This window comes from Habropoda laboriosa, unplaced genomic scaffold, assembly GCF_001263275.1.
Source record: "Habropoda laboriosa isolate 0110345459 unplaced genomic scaffold, ASM126327v1 scaffold212, whole genome shotgun sequence".
In the NCBI taxonomy this organism is placed as follows: domain Eukaryota; kingdom Metazoa; phylum Arthropoda; class Insecta; order Hymenoptera; family Apidae; genus Habropoda; species Habropoda laboriosa.
This window is the reverse complement of record NW_017100509.1, coordinates 1,513,446-1,536,711: the sequence shown is the minus strand read 5'-3', so window position 1 is coordinate 1,536,711 and position 23,266 is coordinate 1,513,446. Positions and strand designations below refer to the sequence as shown.

The window sequence follows — 23,266 nt, the reverse complement described above, 5'->3', positions numbered from 1 at the left end:
TTGTACACCGACCAAAGCCGAGCAGTAATGAATTAATTTGGCCGATGGGAACACCACCGATTAAGCTGATCAACGAAATGTAGTTTGTATAATTAATACATTTCGCGTGACTGACCTGTTTGTCTGCTTTAAGTGTGTGCAGGTTGTTTCATTATTGGCGAGATCGTGCGATGGAAATTTTATATTTAAGATTATGGAGAATTTGCGAGCTTGTCGCGTTTTAAAACGTGACGTGAAGCATGATAATATGATCGAGATCAGGGGAAATCAAAGTATTTGCTAAGCTGCTCTTTTCGAAAGTAATTATGTTTCCTGGTTTTTTAATGAATAAAATTAACCCGTGAAAGTTAATTATTTCTCGGTTTGGAGAAGTTACACTTCATTTTACGGCGAAAAATTGAACGTGCGATAAATTTTTATAAATTTATTTTACCGAGACACTTAAGAATAATGTTTCAATCTGTTTATGTTTATTTAACATTCGATAAAAAATATTATTAAGAAGGCTTATTTATAGTTTTGTACATTTGTATGTGTTGATTATTTTAGATACTTGCTGTAAAAATTGGAGGCTGAAATAAATTAATTGTTTGCATGAAAATTATTAATATTGAATGCATCCTTTAAATAAAATCTAGCTTTCTGAAAGGAGTGATTGTACGAGCATAATTTTTGCTAGATCTCTCTTATGGATCCTCTTAAATGTGCATTTCAAGCTGGTCCTAATGCAGGATAGTACGAAGGGTTGCCTGCCCTTCAGGCTTCCATTGCCTCGTCGACCATTAAAAACCATTTCTTTTTCATCCATTTTTCCCGTTGTTATCGTATATAAAAAAACACGTATCTATCAATTTAATCTCATATACATTATACACTCATACGTCTCATTTTTCCTACTACCATTTTATATAATCCTCTCATGCATATCGAAAAAAAAATTATTTACAGCTTCCACAATAACTCCTACCTCATCCGTTACATTTATCCTTAGTTTTAACATTATTTTTAATAATTTTAATATATAACTTGCAATAATTTTAATAGTTTTAAATAATTTCTTAATGAACCCACAGTCACCTAAAAAGAAAAGTGTACAAAAATTTGCAAATGAATAGGAGAGAAAGTTCGAAACGTTCTCCCGACTATTGCACCTTAATTGCAATCTAACTTTCGCCATTGTGATATCGAACGCAACATTTTCACTCTCAGCCCCTTTTTAAAGGGACACATTGAACTCGTTCAGTCGTATTCTCGCGGTTGGCTGACCGTTGAATAAACAGAACATCGAGTTAACCCTATCGACGACCAACCATCCCCCAAATTATGCACCCCTCTTATTATTGTATTATCATCTGATACACGAGGATCGTGCACGCCGCAATCTTTTGTTATTGTTGGAGCAAAAGGGTCGGTTACCTCGGTCCGGTCACGGCAAATCGTGCACCCTATCCACCCTGATGGACGTGTGCCTGTCACATATGGGCAACACGTGTGTCACACATTTCTAATAAACGAACGATTCGTTCTAATAATCTCCACGTGAAACATCCACTGTAACTAACGTTCACTTCTCGTGAAACTAACTTACCTAAGATCTCGCTGTTCCGCAGGTATTGTATACTTTCATTAGCTCCGCCTAAATTTCGTTAAAGTACGTAACAAATGCAGGGAGTTGTTGAACGGTGAATTGGAAAAATAACAGAAATTTTAGTAAGTTTCGAATAAATTCAATATTGCGATAAGAAGAAGTCAATCAGAGTTTCTTCGGTGTTACATAAGAAACCTGTTTCACCTTGTACCAAGAATCACAGGTGCGGACATTGATTAACCGTGCAAGAAAGGAGAACTGAATGAAAGCGTAAAAAAGGGGAACAAAAGGACACTTTGATTATTCGAAAGAAATAGAGGAGTAGAAATATAGAAATTGTTCTCAAGTGTTCATCTTTGTAGAATGAAATTTTTCCCGCCTAAAGGCAAACTTTGAAGTGGACGTTTGCGAGAAACTTTCCAAACTCTGAGTTTTCATCGATCACGACTGGGAAATTTTTGACCGTGTTCTTTGTAGAAGTTCGTAATGTCTTCGGACAAAACTATCCCCGTCACGGTGGACTCGAAATTCTTGGAGAGATTTTTCGAATCTCTCCCCGAGAGAGAAAGGGCTGAAAAGACCCCCGAGGCTTTCTCAAACCTGTTTTCAGGTATGAATGGGACCCTTTTCAGCTCTGGAAATCTTTTGTCCAAGTAGTACTGTCGGTTACGAAGGGCTAACGATTTCTATAGAAATCGCAGGTGGAATCACCTATCGAAACAACCGAATTTCCTCAAAAAATAGGCTCTTTCACGTAACTATCTATTTACGAGGATATTCGGACCAATTTTCTCTTTCTCCGTTCAATCTTCGGAAACTTAATACTCGAATATCAGAAAGCTTAACCAACTGCCATGCGAAAGGTGTACTGCGAATAACGTGGAACAGGTTGATTGATCTTACAAAGGTACATTTATTTATTCTCTTAACAAATTGGAAGACAGTAGGAATTTTCGTCGAGCAAGACGAACGTTAAAGCCGATATCACAATGTGTACATCATACAACAATTAACCTAATAGGTACAAATATCACAATCGCGACCAAACCTTTTATACAGTCGCAGCGTTACTTAAAAAACAAAAGTGAAGACAAAAAAATAAAATATTTTCGTGTTTACTCTCTCTAACTGATCTCTCTCGGCCAAAGTGCCTCATCGTGCACAGGATACGTTTTTCCTTTCCCACAATTTCTCATTCGTACGACGATCAGTTTAAGAAACTACAATCTATTTATCACAGTTTCGACGCTATCTTATCTAAGAAAAATAAAGGCAGTCTGTGACAGGAACGAGAGAGGGTTGGAGCCTCTGTCCTTCTCTTCAGGGCTGAGAGTTACGATCTTAACGGTTCGTGCACGAACGAGACATGCTTGCCTCTTCTTCTTCGCCGTTGAGCCCGGAAGAGCTGCTTGTCTTCGCCCTCGTCAAATCTGTTCGCGTCACTTGGAAGTCACGACGAGGAGAACTTGTTTCTCGACAGACCAGGAGTCTTCGAATTTGAGGTAGATGACGTTCGTCAAAGTAGTCTCTAGATACGAGGTGGGTACTCTTTACGCGACCTGCATCTCGGGCGTTTGATGCTGCGAGAAAGCTCGCTCCTTGTAGCACAGGTCACTGTCGGCCATGCTCAGGGTCGTCCAGTAGAAGTCTCCGGCGTGGGTGTGCGCGAAATGAACGGGCACGTAGCACTGACCAGGTACAACCGGTACAACTGTCATCTGTCCGTCGAGGCAGACAGTAATGGCTGCTCCCTCCTCGGCGTCCTGAAGTTCCGCCAGAAGTCTCCTCTCCAGTGCTTCGTTAGCGTTGTTCTGGTTGTCGACCTCCTCGGTGAATATCTCCACCTGTGGCATCGCTTTTTGCCCCTTGCCGTATTTCCCCCGGCTGGTTTTCTTCTTCAGCAGTCGTAGAATAGGCTTGAGTACACCTCTGACTCGTTTGCTGCTGCTCGTAGTAGTCGTAGTAGCCGTAGACGTCTTTCCCGACATCTTCAGGTTGTAGAGATTGTCGTTCAGCTCGTTCTCGTAGTCGAACACGTGGTTCATTGTGGTGGCGGCCATCTTTATCGTGTTGTTCTTTTGCTAATTCTCGACTGGTGGCGGGCAACACTGAACCGGTTTTAAAAGCGGAGTAAACGTGTATCTCTGTGTGCGTGTATACACTGGACTCCTGCGTAGATTTGCGCGGCAAAGACCGTCCAACTCCGAACTTGGAATAGGCCGAAATAACTTACGAAAGAGAGCGTATCTTGGTTCGTAAGCGAAGCTCGGGGAAGAGTGAAGAGGATGCGTGTAAAACGTGTGCGGTTAATGGTTATCGTTGAGGTGCTTTGGTACGAAACGCTAGTGAGCGAATGATGCCTTAGACGAGCAACCCCGGACCTTATATAGGCCCGAGGAAGCAGGACGGGGTGACAGAGTGGGGAGGGCAGGTGCACTCTGGCTGTGGGAACTTGGAGAATTCGGAGCTTCCCACGTCAGGGTCCACGCCGACCATCTGCCGCTCTTCTCCCTCCCTCTGACACCCTCCGACACTAATCCGACCTACCACCCCGACCTGCACAGCCTCTTCACCCACCCCCGCGATCACCCCCTCGCTTTCGTTCGCAGAGACCTTCCTCTCTCGGTGGATCTTTCCTTTCGCTGCCTCTCCGGTTTCCAGGGGGGAGAGAGAAGAGGCGAAGCCGCCGGGGTTCTTTCGGCCCTTTTACCACCGTTTCTCCATCAAAAGGGTGGGTATTTGCCCGTTTCTCGGGGGAGGATCTGCGCTCGAACCTGTTGCGACAGGTCTCCGACGGATTCGTGACGCGAGTCTTGCGTACTGGAGAGTACGAGGTGATTTTTTTGGGGGAAAAATTGGAAAATGGGATAGCTTGTTAAACGTAACTTTCGACCGCACTCTGTATGGAAGATAAAGGGGTTGTGATTTAACGAAAATTAGATTCTTCTGTGAGATTAGAGTCTTCTTCGTGAGATGATTGGGTATGGGGGATTGTATATGTGAAAATTAACTGAAAATGAAGAATAGGATTTTTTTGCTAAACTTTGTTTTTGAGGAAATGGAGTTTGAAAATTCGTTTATCAACAATTTTATTAATTCACGTTTATAGTGCTGGATAAATTAGCAAATCTTTGCTCTACCCACCTCTGATTAGAGGAAGCTTTAAATTCCATTTTTGCGAAACTAAGCTTCTTAAGGAAAAGTTGTATCCTTCAACGTAGAATCTGCCACACCTTGTAATTTCTTTTCTGCGAGAGATGACCGTACCGCGTTGAAATGGTTCGTAAAGATTGTTGCACGAGAAATTTCACCGTCAATTACGTTGTCATCGACGGTGCCACATAAGTCGCCTTGTCTCATGATCACCGGAGTATGTGTACTGCACAATAATATCCTTGTAATATCCTTTCCCTTGTTAAACTCATGTCACGATTACACGCGATAGGCACATATACACCTTTCGCAACTTTCTTCGCTGTTCCATATATCGTTCCTCAAAACTTGAAATCGAACCTGTATACATCATATATCCATCCCCGTGTCAAGTTATTATCTCCCCGTTACTTTAAGCGTACACCAACGTTTCATCCTTTCTCGCTGCATCCTTTCATTGTGCCGACTCGTCGTCTCAAAAAAAAAAAAAAGAAAGAAAGAAAGAAAGAGAAAAAAATGGCACTACGTCCTCCTATACGAAGAGGTAATTTGTCAAGCCGACGTTTCTGCAACCCACATACACACACACTTACTTTCAACTACCGTACTCGGTGAATAATCTGTAACATTAAAAAAAAAACAAGAAAGAAGAGAGTGAAAAAAAAATGGTTATTATTAACTGTTATTAAAAACGCTAGTATTTCTTCCGAGTAATTGTTTCTCATGGCGGTGTATAATTCTAGCATGGTGAATTCACGTACGATATTACGGCAATATTTCAGAAAATACCCCACTATATCTGTCGCTGAGCTATTATTAATTTTCCGCATCGACAGAATCGAACGAAGCTAAAACAAAAAGGCCGCCGCCGCCGCCGCCGCGGCGGTTCCGTGCACCTTGCAGACATGCAAACCACCGCGCCTTATGCGCGGAATATTTATATACGTACCTGCGGTACGATTAATTCGTCCAATTAGATGAAGCATCGGACGTGAAAAGAGCGTGGTGCAGAGGAACGCGGCGGCTACGTTTAAATCAACAAGTTGGCGCAAGCATGGGGAGGTAGAGGGCTGTAAGTTATAGTAATTAACGCGCGGCAATAATGTTCGCTGGCTTCCTCCATTACCCCAGTAAGCTCGAGAGATTTAGGGTCTAGAGTCTAGACACGTGGAGATAGCCATGGCACCCCTCAGAGTCATTAACTACGCCTTCGAACTTGCTTCTCTCTGCCTTTATTTTCCTCTCTCTTCTTTCCTCTCCACACTCTGCTTTTTCTTTCTCTCCGTGTGCGCCTGCATCCCCGCGGGGAATCGTGAACACCCTCGCCGCACGAGTGCACGTTACCAGATAGGAATAAAAAACACTCTTTTTTCCCCCGTGCGTTTCCTCTTTTAACCTACCCTCTTTTTTTACTTGCTTGCTCTCTTCTGCTTGCTTCGTCTCGGTGTCTGTTGAATTAACCAAGGTTTTTTTGGGGGGAAGGGACGCTTTTTTCCAGCGACCTGTTACCTTAACTCGGATCAGGTGGATCTTTTGACCGACCTGTTGATGCTGGAGGAAATTAGGGAGAAATTTTGGAGGTTTACTTTGGCGCAACCTGTGGTAAAGGGTTTTTTTATGGAACAGTGTGATGTGGAAGTGGTTGGAAGTATTTGGGTTTTGGGAGTGTAGAGTGTTGTGTAGCTTTTAGTACTGTGGGGGTGATCTGGGTCATTTGTGACCCAAACGAAATTTCGAGAGTTGGAGAGTTTATACTCTTCGCGACGTGTTTCTTACAATATTATCCATTCATTCAGACGTGCACTGTGCTTAGTTAGAAAAGCTAAGAGAAGCAGTAGCAGTGAAACTTGCAGGATTTTAAAATTGGGACAAAGTGAATTTTCGAAAATACTGTGCTCAGGTGGAAAAATTAAGAGAAGCAATAGCAGGACTTTCTTATACTTCCAGGACTTTCAAGTCGAAGCAGAGTCATTTCTCACCTCTGCTGTGCTCATTGTCAGTTAGAACAATTAAGAGAAGCAGTAGCAGTGAAATTTCCAGGATTCTTAAATCGGAACAAAGCGAATATTCACAAATACTGTTCTCAGCTAGAAAAATCCAGAAAAGCAACAGTAGTGAAACTTCCAGAACGTTTAAAATCCGAGCAAAGTGATTTTCCACCGCTACTGTCCTCAATTAACAAAGTAATCTATCTGTCGCACGAAACCTCCCACATGTGACACTGAAATCCACTCTTCGTCTTCCATATCATTTCATTTTCACTCGTAACTCACAATCCCTACAATTTGTCGACCGAACGCAACAGTCCGAGTTTCCTCCACAACTATCCAGATCCCTACGGAAAAATCCTCCGAAGCTTTCGTAGTCCAGCACAAGTGCAGTGCTGTGCTAAGAGAGAGAGACCCTCCTGAAGGAACCTGTTGAGGTCGGGACGAGGGTTCCTGAAGGTCGTAGCAAATCCCGTAGGGCCACCGCGATGCACCGCTTCGTGGGGTACCCGTCTGCCCTCGTCGAGGACAGGTACATCGTGGGGTATTTGTTTTCACTTTGCGTTCCGGAGCTACACAGTCCTGGGCAGGTGAAGTGAACGTGCTCGTCAAACCTGCAGGGAGAGAACGTACCTGCGCCAGGAAATGATTTTACTTTCATGAAGACACCGTGCTCCCTTGCTTCTCGGTGCTACATCTTCTCGTAAAATAAGTTTGTTTGCTTGTTCCTTTTACTTCGCCGGACAGACATCTCGGTAAGTTCGTGTGGCAAGTTTTGCTTGAAGCCCGATGCATGTGGAATAATTGTAACAGTCGTCCAGGTACACTAACGCTCCTAAGTTTGATCTCTCAGAAATTCGATGCAATTCTAGTATTGTTTGGTAAATTCGAAATTTTCTACGGAACTCAACACGGTGAAATTTATTTTATTTAATTTCTTTTTATCATAGTTACTTTCAATTTTGCTGTTTTAAATTTTCGAGCGGTAATGTAAAAGTCTTTGGTTTGATGTAATTTTGCATGTCGTGGAGTTCAATTACTAATCCACCAATCCAGATAGTAACAAAAAGTACACAGTGTGTGCAAAATTCGTCTCTTATAAATTTGAAATACTTTCGAATATTTCTTCTACAAAATTCCATTATACAGTTAACATTCACAAACGTATAATAAAAGACGAAAACAGAAATGGAGGAAAAGTATGCACAGAGAATGCAAGAAAAGCTAAAAGATATCCGGAAAGTAGGGCTTATTAGTTCTCGAATAACAACCTAATCACGTGAAAAATAGCGTGGACGTAACATCGGACGATACCTGTGATCGTATTATTACACATAAACGGTTCAAAAACTGTTCATTTCACCGTGTTTTATCACGCCAGAATCTTGTATAACGTTCTAAAATCACCTGGTCCGGTGCTCGTAACACATTTCCCTTAATTTGCCAATTTTTTTTTTCCTCCACGTTCGAAAGAAAATTGCGGAAACGGGCAATTTCCCGTGGTTTCTTGCGTACGTTAGAAAACCGGTCACTGGAAAACAGGCACGCATTGTGAATGTGTGTTGTCGAGAGAACAGTTTCAAATGTTGTGTGTCAACCTGCATCTGTCTTGTAACGTGTCGTCTTTTGCCCACGGTCCTTGAGACGTCGAATCTCCTTCGTTCTCGTTATTCCACGAGAGAGATGTGCGTTGCAACCGGTTCCTAATACGGTCGCCGAGTCCTAATCAATTCGAGACCGCCTCTTTCACTCTGATTTAGAATCGCCAGCTTAATTGCTCGTACGTACGTACGTCTCTCTTTCTCTCTCTGTGTGTGGAAGTTTGCATGGAAACGAACGGTTCGAACTGGTTTTCATAAATTGAATTTTTCTTAATGGCGACGCGCGAGACTCCGGGCAACTGGCCACGACTATTTTTCTTTATTTCCCGTTCGGTGTTCCATGATTTATCGCGTATTATTGCCATACACGATATATCATTTTTTGCGGAGGTTTTGCGAAGGTTAATGATTATAGTTTGCTTTTGTTAATGGTCTTGTGTCGCGTGTCGTTCGTTTTGCGGGTGTAGCTTATTTCTGCAGTGCGGGCTGGTATTTGTGTCGTGAGTGTGTTTGAAGGGAAGAAAAGTGTTTTGAATTTTAGTGGTGCGTTGTGGAGGTAATTCAGAATTTAGGTTTTCAGAAATTTTCGGTTTTAAAGGGTTCCAATTGTTCCGAAAGGCTAAAGTTTGAGTATTGACTCGTGAAACTATGGCGACAAGAAAGTTTCACTCTTCAAAAGAGTCAAATTTGAAATTGCCCAGATCGTTCTAGGAAAGTTACTCTCTTCAAAAGAATCCAATTTAAAAAACGAATTTGATTCCAGAAAAAAATTCTCAGAATTTTAATGACATATCGTTTTCCTTAAAAGGAAAAAATGATACTTGAAACAAGGAAAAATATTTTACTATTTCAAAAAGTTTGAATTTTAACGATAGGTAGCAGAGTTAATTCAAAATTTGAGAGATAGGAATTTGACAGTGAACCTTTCCCTCTAAAGTGTCCCTAATCGAAGGGTTAAAACTATTCTGCTCTTCAAAAAAAAGAGAAAATACTCCCAATTTTAACGACACATTTTCGTCGCATTTAACACGTGCTCCTCGAAAAGGAAGAAGAAAAGAAGAGATTGATAGACTTAACGAAGCGTTTCACTGAATCGTTGCTTCTTTCCAACCGCGCCTCTTCTCGATATACACCGTGGAACGAGGTGTCAGGGATGATTCTCTTCAAGAAGGAAGTGACAGCTTGGAAGAAGTATAGTTCCGTTGAACAGTCCGAGCCTCGTTCGAGAGATATTAGATTATGCAAATGCCCATGGTAAGGACGGAGCGTTCTTCATCAGATAAAACTTGCGACTTCACGTTGGTCCAACGATTCTGACGTTGCTGGTGGCATTAGGTGAACGAAGTGACACGATCTTGATTAAAACGCCATCCACGGAATACCGATTCTATCTTGTACACGGACGTTTTCGCGGACATTTCAAATAATAAGCCTGAAATGACGCGTTTATGCATCGTCGCCTCGTGTCCGAGCGGTAGCTTAGGGCGGAACAGGTAGACGAGGATTAGGTTCGCGTTTCGTTCTCACTTTCTTTTCTTTCATTACTTACTCTGTCGCTTGCTTTATCAGCCGGTCGTATTTTTACGGAAAAGACACTTGTCAGCATACCCGAACGGCGAAATATTCACGCTGTTTCGGCGATAACTTGCTAAAAATACTTTGCTGATAGCGAACGTCGTCAGCATTCTTTCTCTAATTAGAGGGAAAAAGAACTCGAACGATTATCTTTAATCAAACGTTCAATTTAGCTCTACCAAATTAAACATCCTCGTAGATTGCTCGAAAACGACAAATTTCGTTAGCAGTCTTGGAGAGAAAAATGAAAGGTGAAGGCTGGAATGAGAAAATGAGTGAAATCAAGGAGGAGAAATGAGGAAAGAGACGAAAGTCTGGAGAATGTAACGAAGATGATACGATAGGGATAAATTAGGTTAAGAAATGAGCGTGTCTCTCCTTATAAGAGTATCACCCAGTTTGTAACCAAAGGGAAACGACTAAAATCCGAATAAGGACGATCCACAGATAGGTCAGATTGTTAGATCATCGATACGTAATCGGTCTGATCGAAATTTCCACGCGCACTCTCTCATCTTTTGTATTCATCTAAACCCGAAGCACAGAATCTCGCCTTCTTCTTATCACGAGGTGATCCGGCAGTAACGTGTTACATCATCGACACGTAATCGGTCGAATGGAAGTTTTCAACGCTCCGCTCTCTCCGCATTGGTCCGGGGATGAAGGAAGGTCGATATCGCGCCTTTTCACGGGTTTTTCATTAGCATATAAATAATGGACGAGGCGAGGGGAGGTGAGTGGTGTTCTCGCGGTCTTCGTGTAGCCTCCGCTCCGTATAAAGGGAGAAAAGAAAGGAAGAGAAGAGAGGAGGCTGATGGTGAAACAGTAGTAGTGACCCCCGGGGCTGTACAGCTCGAAACAAGAAGTCCTTTTTGACGTCACCGGCAGGTGCATCCAGAAGGCCATCCTTCTCCCTTCTTTGCCCTCTCTTCTCTCTCTCTCTCTCCTCTCTCTCTCTCTCTCTCTCGTTTTACCCCTTACCCGAGATACTCGACGTTCTTTCTCCCTCTCTTTCTCTCTTGAACTCGACCGTGTAATCGTACTGATTTCATGATCGAGATACCAGGTTTCCCTCCAAGGATTTGGTTACCTGCTTACATGACGTTGCCTGTTTACGTGTTTGTTTTACGGTGTAAGGAACGGACGCACGGGGCCTTCTTCGTCGTGGACCGCGCGCGGTTTCGGATTAAAATAATGGCTATACATCCCGTTCCAGATGACTCTCTCTCTCTCTCTCTTTTATTTTTCGTCGCTTTTAAATCGTTCCTCTGGCGAAATTGTCAAGTTTTATTCGACACTGACTTGATATTGATTCTCGGTGATAACGTCCGTTTCTTCTCTCTTCTTTTCTTCTTCTCGTCGTTTTTTTCATTGCAAAGGTGTGAAGTGATTGGGACGCTTGGTGAATACGAGGCAAATCTAAATGGTTGTTAAAATTATTCTGCCTGGATGGTATTATTCGTAAATTTTGATCGTTTCAATTTTGTGATTTTTTTTTGTTTTATATTCAATATTTGTTATTGATAATTGTTAGCTGTTGTTGTAATGGGAGCATGATTTAAAGAACGATGAAAGAAGAGGGCGCCAGAAAAAATTGGCCAAGGTCGCCGTAACCCTTTAAACCCGCACCGATCAAATCTCTCGTGCTTATTGTGAACAACGAGGATACGATTACCCTTTGTGCAGTGGCGAAAAAAAAAAACACGCGCACACATATGAGAGGAGTGTAGTTGAATTTCCTCGTTCTGTTTAAAAGCCAGCGATAAAAATGTCGAGCAGATTTTATGGACTACTTGAAAGGATTCTTCCCTTTGTTTGTAAAATTTGTTTAAAGTGATATTCAGTTCACGTTTCCTTAGTATTTAACAGTTTTAATGGAACTTGCGAGATGTAAGATGAAAATTTCATTGATAACACATCGACCCTGGGAAAAAAGTGTAGCTTATCGGTGGAATCAATTCAATAATCGAGTAAGTAACTACCACAAGGAAAAGGTCAGGTGGAATCTTAATAGGTTCGTTAAATTCCGATGACTTCGTACTTCTGTACGTCTGTAGCATAAATCAAAACTTTTTCTCTTTTTCTCCGCTTCGAAGATGAGGAGTGAAGATTCTCCAATCGTGAAAGTCGTAATTAGCTGCTACCAGTGAGCTATTTCCGATTGCTCCAGTGTAGCGCATAAGCAATACACCTCGTCGTATTGTGAAAGACACTTGCAGGGGAATATCTCGAAGTGATAATCATCGATTTTGATCGAATTTTGGTATGTGGTAGCTTTTGAAAAAATATTTTACAGGTATTCTTCTATGTTGGAAATCGTTCACAGTGAAGGGTTGAAAATCATTTTTAAAGTTGGAAATAATGAATTCATTTAGTGGGATATGTGTGGAAAATTATTGGAGACAGAGGAATAATATTAATCGACGAATTTTGTAGTTTTCAACGACAATTTTGTATTTCTCAAATTTTTTCGTTGAAGATTGCAAGTTGGAGAGATAGAGGCACAGTAAGAATCGACGAATTTTCTACTTTCCAGTGACAAAATTTGAAAGATGATTTTATATTTTTCAAATTTTTTCGACGAAGATTACAAGATCCGTCAATTTCCGCCATTGAGAGATGACATATTTTTCTAGGTCTGAATCAAATTATCCACGATCTAGGAAACTCACGTTTGCAGAAAAATTCAGTGCAACTTTATCAGAGAGCAAATTCTGCTATCGACGCGAATTCCTCGATAATATTTATCCACTGTTACAACTTCGCGTTTCCAGGAAGAAGAAACTTTACTTTCGCGCCTAACAAACCCTCCAACGAAGAACAAACACGAAATAACTAAAAAAAAATTCTTGTGTAACTTCTAATTCACCTTGATACACTTCTTCAGAATCCCACGAAACCGCGTACAAAAACGTGGAAAAATTGATAATTAACCTAGGAAACGCGTCACCGTTCAATCGTGGAGAATTCGTAAGATTTTGTTCGGTGGATAGGAAGCGGGAGAAAAAAGCGCCCTGGATGAAAACTAACGAACGAAAGGGTAGACAAAAAATGGTCCCCCGTTTTGCCTCCGAGCGAAAAATAACCCGTAATACGGACTACCGTATTCCTTTTTTCTTTCTCGCTTCTACAACGCTGGTAATCGTTTTCGGCAGGTAGGCAACGGCCCCCTCTGATAGAGATCTTCATAATTGGAATTTTATCTCTCCTTCCTCTCCTCTCTTCACGATGTAACGGGGTGAATTTATAGTAGCTCCACCCTATTACGCTTTTTTCCTGCTTATTAAATATTTTTTTTCGGGACGCCTGTCGAATTTCGTTCATCCTTCACGGAGAGACGATTAGTAGACGCGTGGAGATTTCAACGCGTGGAGAGATTTCCTCCGCCATTGATTCGCTTCGCCGCGAGAAACGGAGCTCGGAGATCGCGTGGAGATTTCTCCCTCCGTTTGTATCGTTCCTTTATCGGAGTTTCTTGTGTAGTTTAGGGATTATAGAGGATAATAACTTGGTTCGATGAACTGTATTGAAATTTATTAAACTTATTTTGTTCGTGAGAGGAAATCATGTGATTTGGTGACTAACTTTGAAACATTTGCAAAAGTGTATAGTAAATTTTAGTAAATTTCACACTTCTTATTTTCGTAAAATTAAAGTTCGTTGGACTAAATTTTCTAACAGACTCTTCCTTCAATTTCTGTTGCAGACAACGCAAAGGACAAGCGGTGACGACGTCAACCTTTCTTCAGGCACGTGCACCAATGGGTGAGTTGCGATTTCCAAGCTGTCAACAATCTAAAAAATCCTAATTCGCGAAGCTGAGGAAACTAAATTTCGACCGAACAATCAAACCTAAATTCAACCCACACTCCGTTCTGTTCACAAAAATTAACCCAAGCAAACCGGAACACTCTAGGAAAAAATTTCGTAACAAAATCGACGCTATCGATCCTGAAAATTCTCCTCTCGCAATCACCCACGATTCTCCTTTCCCCTGATTTTTCCATAGGCAAATCCTACGCTTCAACCAGGCGGCTGTCCATCCCTGAAAAACGAACTCGGAGTCCTTTGTCCGGCTGGACCGGCCGAGAGAATTTTCAGGAGTACAATAATAGCTATATAGGACCCTTTCGATCCCTTTGAAACTCGTGAACCGGGCACCGTGGAGAGAGAAATTGGAAGGGGGATGCAATATTATTCAAAATCACGAAAATCTCCGATGGAATTTCGTTATTTTCAAGCCTATTCAGCCTCGAAGATGCATATCTTACGTGGTTGAATGGGGTAAAGCGGGTTGTGTTTGTTCGTGTTTCCCTTTTCTCGTCCGTACCGTTTCTCCCCCGCGTGTTCCGTGTCGAACATTCTCAGGTAAAAAGGGTCAAAACCTGCACAAAGGGCACACGTGCATCGAGAACATGTGGAGAGACCTCTCCTCTATTGGACGCAATCGTGAAATGATGGGGGGGAGAGAGAGAGAAGAGACGTGGTGTTTCGATCTCCACGAAGTGTGTGAGTACTACGAACGAATTTCGAGCGGGTGAAAGAGGATTTCTGAATTCCACTGTTCAAGGGTTCCTGCTTCCTTCTCCTTTCGTTTCGTCACGTCTATTTCTGGTGACCAACGACGATTGAAGGTGTGTAACCATGCACAGTTCGTTCGTGCTGCTGCAAAAGAAAATACGTTTTTCGCAGCTGTCCTGCGATCGACATGTGCACCATCCTTTCTTTCCCTGTTTTCTGGAAAAGACCAGGTGCGATTACGCGACTCTCCGTGGTTCGATTAAACGTGCGAAAATACGTTTTTCGCAGCTGTCCTGCGATCGACATGTGCACCATCCTTTCTTTCCCTGTTTTGTGGAAAAGACCAGGTGCGATTACGCGACTCTCCGTGGTTCGATTAAACGTGCTGCTGCTGCTGCTGCAGTCGTGGCTGCAGTGATTGGACACTGCTTATCGTAGTGAGCGTGATTCGAATAATATTCCTTTTTTGCAAGAGGCGTTGCACTTGTCACGCCACTCGTGATTCTCTTTTGTCCCATTGCTAACCCTTTCACAGGTGAACCTTTTCTCTGGCGAGAGAAACCCTTTCCCTCATTGTTGCCCGGTTTCCGCTAACCCTTTCTTACCCGGGGCCAGGTAGAAAGGGTTAGAAATTTGGGTTAGCAGATCGTTTCGAGCAGGTTATTAACGGGACGACCAATGTAATATTGCGTTGAATTTTTCTTTCTCGGGGCAGGGATGTGTATACTGCGAGTTTTTGGGTTAAATTGGAAATGGGGCGGTAACTTTGGGTTCGAAGGATTTGAGATTTGTGGGTGTTTTGGTAGGTTATTCCGAGTGTGATGCGTGTGAAGAATGAGGAGAATGGTGTGATTGATAAATTAGGGTAATTATTTGGGAGATTGTTTTATTGGTTGAAATAATTTTTAGAAGGCTTCGTATATTATTGCTAATGTTATTATGTAAATAATTTTTGCAAGGCTAAGTTTACAATTTTCACAGGGCCTAATATTTTTAACATTATTATTTCATTATTACTAATATTTTTATATAAAATAATTTTTACATGGCTAATTTGCAATTCTTTTAAGTCAAATTTCGTTTACCTTGGCTCTTCTATTTCGCCGTTTCTCTTCCTGTGTTAATTCTGCATTATTCCAGCTCTTATAGCAATAGCAATTGTGCCATTATTTCCCTGCACTTATCGTGTCAGACAGTTGCAGATATCCTTCACAGAAAATTTTTTATTATTTTCATTCTACATTTATCCTTTATAAAGCTACCATTGATCTCCCGACAATGCTCCCGGTGAAATTTATTTTTCCTTATCGTCAGCTTACCCGTGATAAAGAAAAAGGAGGACGATGCAAGTTGGAACACCTTTCAGCTTGCCCTCTATAGAGTAGAGAACGCGGAAGATTGTGTTAAAGGCAAAAGGCTCCGTTTCGAATCGACCTGCTTTTCCTTCGTGTGCAGGTTCGAACCTGCAACCGGCATACAATTCACTTTTTAACTGCTCCTGCTTGGCAGAAGGAACGTGTTCGAAGTTGCTCTCCGCGGTACAATATAAAAATTCAGAATGTTTTCCGTCCTCGGATCGTTCCCAGTTCCACCTACTAACCCACTTGGGCGATTCGCGTTAACCCTTTAAGGTACCAGCTGCACAACACAGGGCGACCAGCGTGATGCATTCGGGACAAAGAGAACGTGTCGTTGTAAAACGGAGATAATCACGTTAGCAGTATTTCATTTTAATTGCACATTTTTACGAGCTTCTTTGCGATCAATTTTGCTCATCCTTAAAGCTTCGTTTGCAACGAAAATCAAGGATGGTTTACCGGTGAAATTTCGCTCGAATTACATTTTGTATACCATGTATTCCCCGAAGTATTTCATTTTTATTGCACGTTTCAACGTCTTTCTTTGCGATAAATTTTTACCATCTTTAACACGATTTCGCTCTGCTTTCCGTCCTGGCGGCACACAGCGGCGATCACTTCGCGAGCTGTTCGGTTATAGAGTATAAACAGAAGATAACAAATGCGCTCACACGGCATTCAGACGAAGAAATACCAATCCGGATTTGGTAGAAGTGTTCATAAATTGCGAAAAAGAAAAAGAAGGAGACGTGCGTAACATTTATTTTTTAAACATGATACTGCCGGTCACCCAAAGGAAAAGTCCTCTGTCAGTTCCCACGGACCGACGCCGCCTAAACGGAAAGTTCACTGTCAGTCACCACGGACTGACGCCGCGCTTAACGTGTTAAGCTTCGTTCGCATGAAAAATCTTGGGCGGTCTGTCGGTGAAATTTCGGTCGAATTTCTTTGGGCGCAGTGTTGAGAAAATTTATACGTGCATTTCTCTGGAACACCGATCTTACGGAAGTAGGAGTTTGCAAATTTATGCAGAAAGGTGTGTTTGCAAGAAGGTGGAGGAATGGGAAATGCGTGTATTTTCTGAGGGACTCGTGCAAGTTCAGACACGTTTGCCTATTGTGTGCTCTAGAAAAGGCCTCTTCTTGTACTGAATTGTGTGAAGTCGAAGGATTCAAAGGAAGATACTGGAAACGACCTTCTTCTTCACGGTGCAGGTTCGAACCTGCATCCGTGGTCTCGTTTTTTCTCTGCACGTGTAACGAAAAATCAGAAATACTCGCTTTTTTTTTTTCAACAAATGCTTGCAACTCTAAAAACAATCTTCACTAAATAGGAGTTCCAAGGATCTAATTGAAAATCGGAAGAAAATCTGAATATAATTTCCAAGGACCTAATGCAAAATTACAGCGAGCAAAACGCAAGGTTAAAAAAAAGAAAAGTAGACACTCAAAATTGGAGAATTATTGGAGAAGAAGTTACTTTAATTTGCCATGAAGCAGCATGAGTCACGCAGAGAATTTCCAAGATTTCAGAGTTTCGAAATTCCCCGGAAAAAAAGATACGTCACACCTTGCAAACGCAAGATGTATCGTTTTCTTAAGAAGTCCCGTGACGATTCAGTCACGTTCCTCCGGACGAATCGAGGAAGGGACCATTTTTCGCGGAGGATTACGTGAACCGTAGGCGCCTGAAGATAGCATTTCCAATCGATCTGCTTTCTTCCGGTCGCAAGCTCGAACCTGTTCGAGACAGTTAAGTTCGGGGTAAAAATGGACCGCGTTGAAATTCGTTCGAGACGGGACTTAAATACGGGGTGTCTGCTTTAACTTAGGGAAAATCACAAAAATATATTAGAAAGATGCTTCTGCAAAAGTTATTTTGTACGTTATGTAGTATAAATAATTCTCCTGTAAGTGGAAAAAATTAGAGAGGATTTCAAAGTGAAGTTAATTTTTTTGAGTGGAACACTATTTTTTTTTAATCTTAATATTGTAGCGTTTACTGAGAGGAATTGAAAGAGGTGTCGCATCAAATCATTTCGTTTTATGCAAAACTGTGTAAAATCACGGAGGATTTTTATTTAAAAAAATTAACCGTTCCATTTGCAGGACATTTTGTTTTATGAAAACATTTTACCATCTGCAGATAAGTTATTTATACCGATTAAAGTTTCATTTTATACTGAAGAATTTTCGATACCTTCAGTTTCTTTTGTGACAACTAAGAGGACAATTTTGGAGACAGTTTTTACGACTTTTAAAACAGACACCCTGTAGATCACCGTTCACGCTAGACATCCTAACAGTGTTTCGACCTCGAGGAAAGGATCCTGCCGGATGCAAGGACCTGACGCGTCGATTCAAAGGCAAATCTAACGTGGGTGGGTGCAGGAATCCCGTAGAAAAAAAGGTTTCTCCGGGGTGAAACCTCTAATTCCCACATTTGATGCAGAAAAACGTACCGCTGAACGACGAATGTTAAATCTAACCTGTGAAATTGGAAGGATTCGCTTTATCTCACTCTCGTGTCAGCCAGCCGATTTTTCAACGTCAAATTTCCAAATACATATTCGACAAATTAAGTTTCTTCTACAGAAACACTGTCAAATGCTCAACCACGCCCTTCCCCAGTCGCCTAATCGAATTACCGGAGCAAATCGCGAATCCTTCATAATCCCAAGATCAAACATCCCTCTAAACCTGAAATCGACGAATCCCATTCCATCCAAACTTCATTTCTCCTCCAACACAGTTATCGAGCCTCGATAAACTCAGAAGTCAACATACACTCGTGCTTCGTACCGAAGAATAGTACCCCAATATCAAACATAGCTCGGTACACGAAATTCGAGAGTCTGTGCAAACGTCTTGGAGCACAGCTTCCTCAACTTCCCCGGAGAAACGACGATTCGTTAGCGGTAAATCGTCGAGGGGAGAGAAGAAGAAGGGAAAAAAGATTCACGAAGAATGGTCTCCTCTTTGGAGGACGATGGAAGAGCCGTATAGATCCGTTTCCATTTTTCCGCTGCCCCATTATGCGCCTAAATAAACAAGTCTCGCGAGTCTTGCACCTATCTAAACACAGGGGGGATCCAGGCGGAACTCCCTGGTCGATCCATCGATTCTAGATTCATTGGCCAGCGTGTTCTGTACGTTGAAGAAGAAAAAAGAAGAAAAAACGAGTAGGACGAGGGAGAGAAATGTTGGGTGTTTGAAAAGGGACGAATGGGGAACGCAGAAAGCATCGGTGGCGAGGGTGGTGCGCCGCATTGAGAATCGTAGAACCGTGAATCTGCCTCCGGGGCACGGAACCATTCTTAAAGGATTATCGTTATAAATTATACATTTTCCTTCTTCGTTCTGGGCCGGTGGTAGTGCTGGTGGCTGCGTTTCGTTCTCTGCTCGACATAGCCTTCGCGTTCGATGACCGGTAGCGGCTCACAGATTTCTATCGTTGGATTAACGCGGACCGTGTCATCGCGGTATCCTGTCTATTCGAGACGGGAGAGAAAAGGCGACTCTCGCGATCGACCCTTTTTCGACCGTCGCGTATTTTTTTTTTTCTGCCGCTTTCTCCGTTGCACCGCGTTTTTCGATCCTCCGAGGGTGGATCTCTCGTGCGTTTTTCAGGGTGAAATACGATCCGCTGGCCGGCTGTTACGATCTTTTTTTTCTCTGGGTTCCCCATTTTTTCGGCGCTTCTTAGGGTCGAAGGGCGTTCTTTTCGAGGGAGGTTTTTTGGGACGAGAGTGGACACACTTGATGGTTAATTTTTACGCTAGTGGTATCTGGATTTCTTTAGTTAGTTTTAGTTTGTTGCGTTTTGGTAGTTTCGTTTAACCCTTTGAGCTTTAATTTTTTTTTTTTTTTTAGAAAATTTCAATATTTGTGATAGAGAAAATACGAGGGAAAGCGGTTTCATTGCTATCGCTTTAACGTGAATATAAATGTAACTGTAATACATAAAAAATTAGATCAGTTTTTTCTAACCTTAAAAAGAATCGTCCCTGAAGAGGTTCGATACTCTGGCAATGTACTTTGCATAAACATCGATTGTTCTGTTAAATCATTCTTCTCTTAAAAAACCGAAATACCGTCAATATTTTGCATAAGCACATCATCGATCAGAAGTTCGTTTTTGCAACACTCCAGGAAACGAAACAGAAAAGTGTCTTCTCAGAAAAATGAATTTTCCATGGAAACCAGGTTTCACAAATCCCGGTTCGGCCCAACCGAAAAAGTCTGCCCGCGTTATTTGCACAGTTAACGAATCCGACCATCGTTCCCTTAAAATTCAATCGATTTCTCCTGGCGCCATTTCGTCCGCAAAGAGCGTCATTGAAGTGTCGGGCCCACAGAACGCCCGACACATCCCCCATCTCGATTCTTCCCTTGACTTCGTCACGTTTCAGCCTCGCCTCGCCCACTTCCACCCTCGTAACTTCTTCGCGACAATCGTCCTTTTCCGCGATTATTCCTAGACCAGCCGTCGTCTTCTTCGTAGCATTCACGTTTCCCCGAGCGAAGTTTAGGTGCGGTAGTAGTAGATAGGTCCATCAAGTTACACAATGACTTTTCGCGAAAAGAGAAGAAACTCAGTTTCCGCTATTTCTCTTTCTTTCTTCCCTGTCTCTCTCTATCTTTCGTCCACACACACACACAATATAAGCGCCAGAAGAAACTATTTGATGGGTCTCTTTTCTGGCCCCTCGATCCTTTTCTCGTGCTGGAAGGGTCCTGTGGGCGGAGCGGTCTGCCGAGAAAAGAGCTCGTTCGGCTCCAGCAAGGATCCAGGAGGTTCCTGGCCAGCGGGATAAGAAGAAGCCTTCAAAGGGGCTGAAATCGAACACGTGCAAGGGTGACTCAGAAAGCTGGTCAGAGGAAGGACAAGGGGGAGACGAGGGGGACAGAGGACTGTGATAGAGTACAGGAGGGAAGTACGGGCCCTTGGTAGATCTGTACGCGAGATAGACGCCCTTATACAGAGCTGGAGTCCTGTGTTTTCGACGAGACTAGTCTTCGAAATATTTTTCTTACGGATACATACACTCGTGTCGACGAAGCTGTTCTTCTCCCTTTTTCTCTCTCTGTTTCTTTTGGATATGATGCTCGTGATCGGTTTGGACAGAAATGTCGTACCAGGGATAGTTTAATGGTATTTATTTTTGAAGGTAATTTTTGGCGGTAATTTTGAAAGAGGCTCGAGGGTAGTTTGTGTTTTTGGACGATTAAATTTCGTTTGAAGATTAAATAGTTTATGGTAAATGAGATTCTGCTTTGAGGAGTAAGTTTCTTGGGCATTTAACGGTTTCTTGTTTTAAGGTAATTTTTGGTGGTCATTTTGGAGGAAGATTAAAGGTAGTTTGTATTTTTGGACGATTAAATTTCCGATTTTTCTTTGTAGAGTATTTTTTTGCAAGCGTATGTTTTCAATTAGCAGACTTGATATACCTTGAACAGGCGAACCTTTGATTTCTTCTGAGAGATCAGCACGAAATTTTGGAAATTAATATTTCTGCTAGCAAAAATGCATTTTTAACGTTTGGAAAGCGATTATTTTATTAATTTTAGAATAAAGCTCGATAGCTATTATATCTTTGCTTCGATAAATAAAATAAAGGATTCCTTGATAGAAATTCTAACAAATCTTACACCCGATATTTCCTTTCAAATCGTCATAAAAGGAAATTCCATCATCTTCCATCGAATCTGAGATTACTAAGCTAAATCACAAGCTAAGAAAACTGAAAAGATCATCAAAGATCGAAGAATAAACACCGATACAATCATATTAACACTCAAGAGCTCCCAAAAATCTGCTTCTACCGAACAAATAACACTCCAACAATCCTCGTTGCACTTCTTCAAACCGTACCACGTTACTTTTCCGCCACAAGTATTCGTACAACGATTCCTCTCACCTGGTCTGCTTCTTTTCGACACGCTCAACCGTATTCGGCGGCCATTAAACGTTTTCATAATACACGATTATCCGAAAACCTGATTTTCCTCGAGATAGTAGCTCGTCGTCGAAGTAGAACAGCGTGTTATGTGCTACCTGCAAAAGCTGAATTACTAAACCGCCTCTGCGAGAGTTCCCGTTCGAGCGGAAATTTCCCTTTACCTCCTATTTAGAAGAAAGAACGAGAATTCAACGAGCAAACGGCGGAAACAGAATTACGTTTCAGGCTTCGTTGACGGTACGAAACTATTGTGCAAACGAGAATTGCTTGTTCACGAACGAGCAGAAAAAGGCACGTTCGAGCGATTCGTGAGACGGAAGTAGATGATCGAGAGCTCTGGACCGCGTAATTTGTACATATTGATCGGCGAACGCCGCTTAAGAGAAAGATGAATGGCCGTCGAGGATATTCCGGGCAAATATTTACACGAATTTCCGCGTTTACACGAGCAACACCTGCTGCTTTCGGTAAAAATACATTTGCAACACTCGGGAAGAGTTACCGTGGAGGAGTAGCGAGCGCAGATATATTGGGTTAACACTAGAACTACCGACCGAGTCAAAGTGGCCCATTAGCAACTTTCCAAAAAATGTGAATGTTCGATAGTGATAGGTATTATCGTTTGTAACTTTCCGAATTTATTTTCTACACGAATGCTTCTATTTGCATCGATATGAATGGAATTTGCCAATTATGGTTTACTTACATGAAAATTCACTTTTGGAAAGTCGGTAATGGGTCATTTTGACTCGGCTGGTAGTTGAAATTATCGATGGAAATGTGGAGGAATGAGTATGGTTGCGTTTTGCGTGCGAATTATTGAGAGGTCGTTTGAAAAATCTGACGAGGAGAAGGTAATTTGCAATGATTAAAATGTTAGGAAGTTAATTGGAAAATTGGGAAAAATTGAAATTGTTTTGGAATGGAGGATAGAAATGTGTAAAATTTAAGTAGGTTAAATTATTTCAATTCTTGTCAGTTTAAATTTTACAGAAATTTACAATACGATGTGATACACGAAGTTAATTGGAAAATTGGGAAAAATTGAAATTACTTTAAAATGGAGGGTAGAAATGCATAAAATTTTGTCGAGAGAGATTTAGGTTAAATTATTTCAATTCTTGCCAATTTAAATTTAACAGAAATTTACAATACGACGTGATACACAAAGTTAATTGAAAAATTGGGAAAAAATAAAATCACTTTAAAATGGAGGGTAGAAATGCATAAAATTTTGTCGAGAGAGATCTAGGTTAAATTATTTCAATTCTTGTCAGTTTAAATTTTACAGAAATTTACAATACGACGTGATACACAAAGTTAATTGGAAAATTGGGAAAAATTAAAATTACTTTAAAATGGAGGATAGAAATGTACAAAATTTGTCGAGAGATATCAAGTTTAAATTTTTTTACAAATAATAAAAATATTACGATATAGTATGCAAAGTTACTTTAAAAAATTAGGAAAAATTAAAATCCTTTTAAAACGACAAATGTAGAAATACAAAATTTACCTAA

General features: G+C 41.5%; 2 protein-coding genes across 2 annotated transcripts in view; one reads left to right on the top strand and one right to left on the bottom strand.

The window, feature by feature from the left end:
- LOC108576172 (tubulin polyglutamylase TTLL4-like) overlaps positions 1-23,266 on the top strand; it is a 218,403-nt gene that overhangs the window by 45,632 nt on the left and 149,505 nt on the right. Inside the window, exon 3 of the mRNA XM_017939116.1 lies at positions 13,612-13,670. The gene's annotated coding sequence lies outside the window, so the exon portion shown is untranslated. The remainder of the gene's footprint in view (positions 1-13,611; positions 13,671-23,266) is intronic.
- Positions 3,139-3,648, bottom strand: LOC108576209. The gene has a single exon (XM_017939155.1). The coding sequence runs from the start codon at positions 3,646-3,648 to the stop codon at positions 3,139-3,141; it is 510 nt and encodes a 169-aa protein (XP_017794644.1).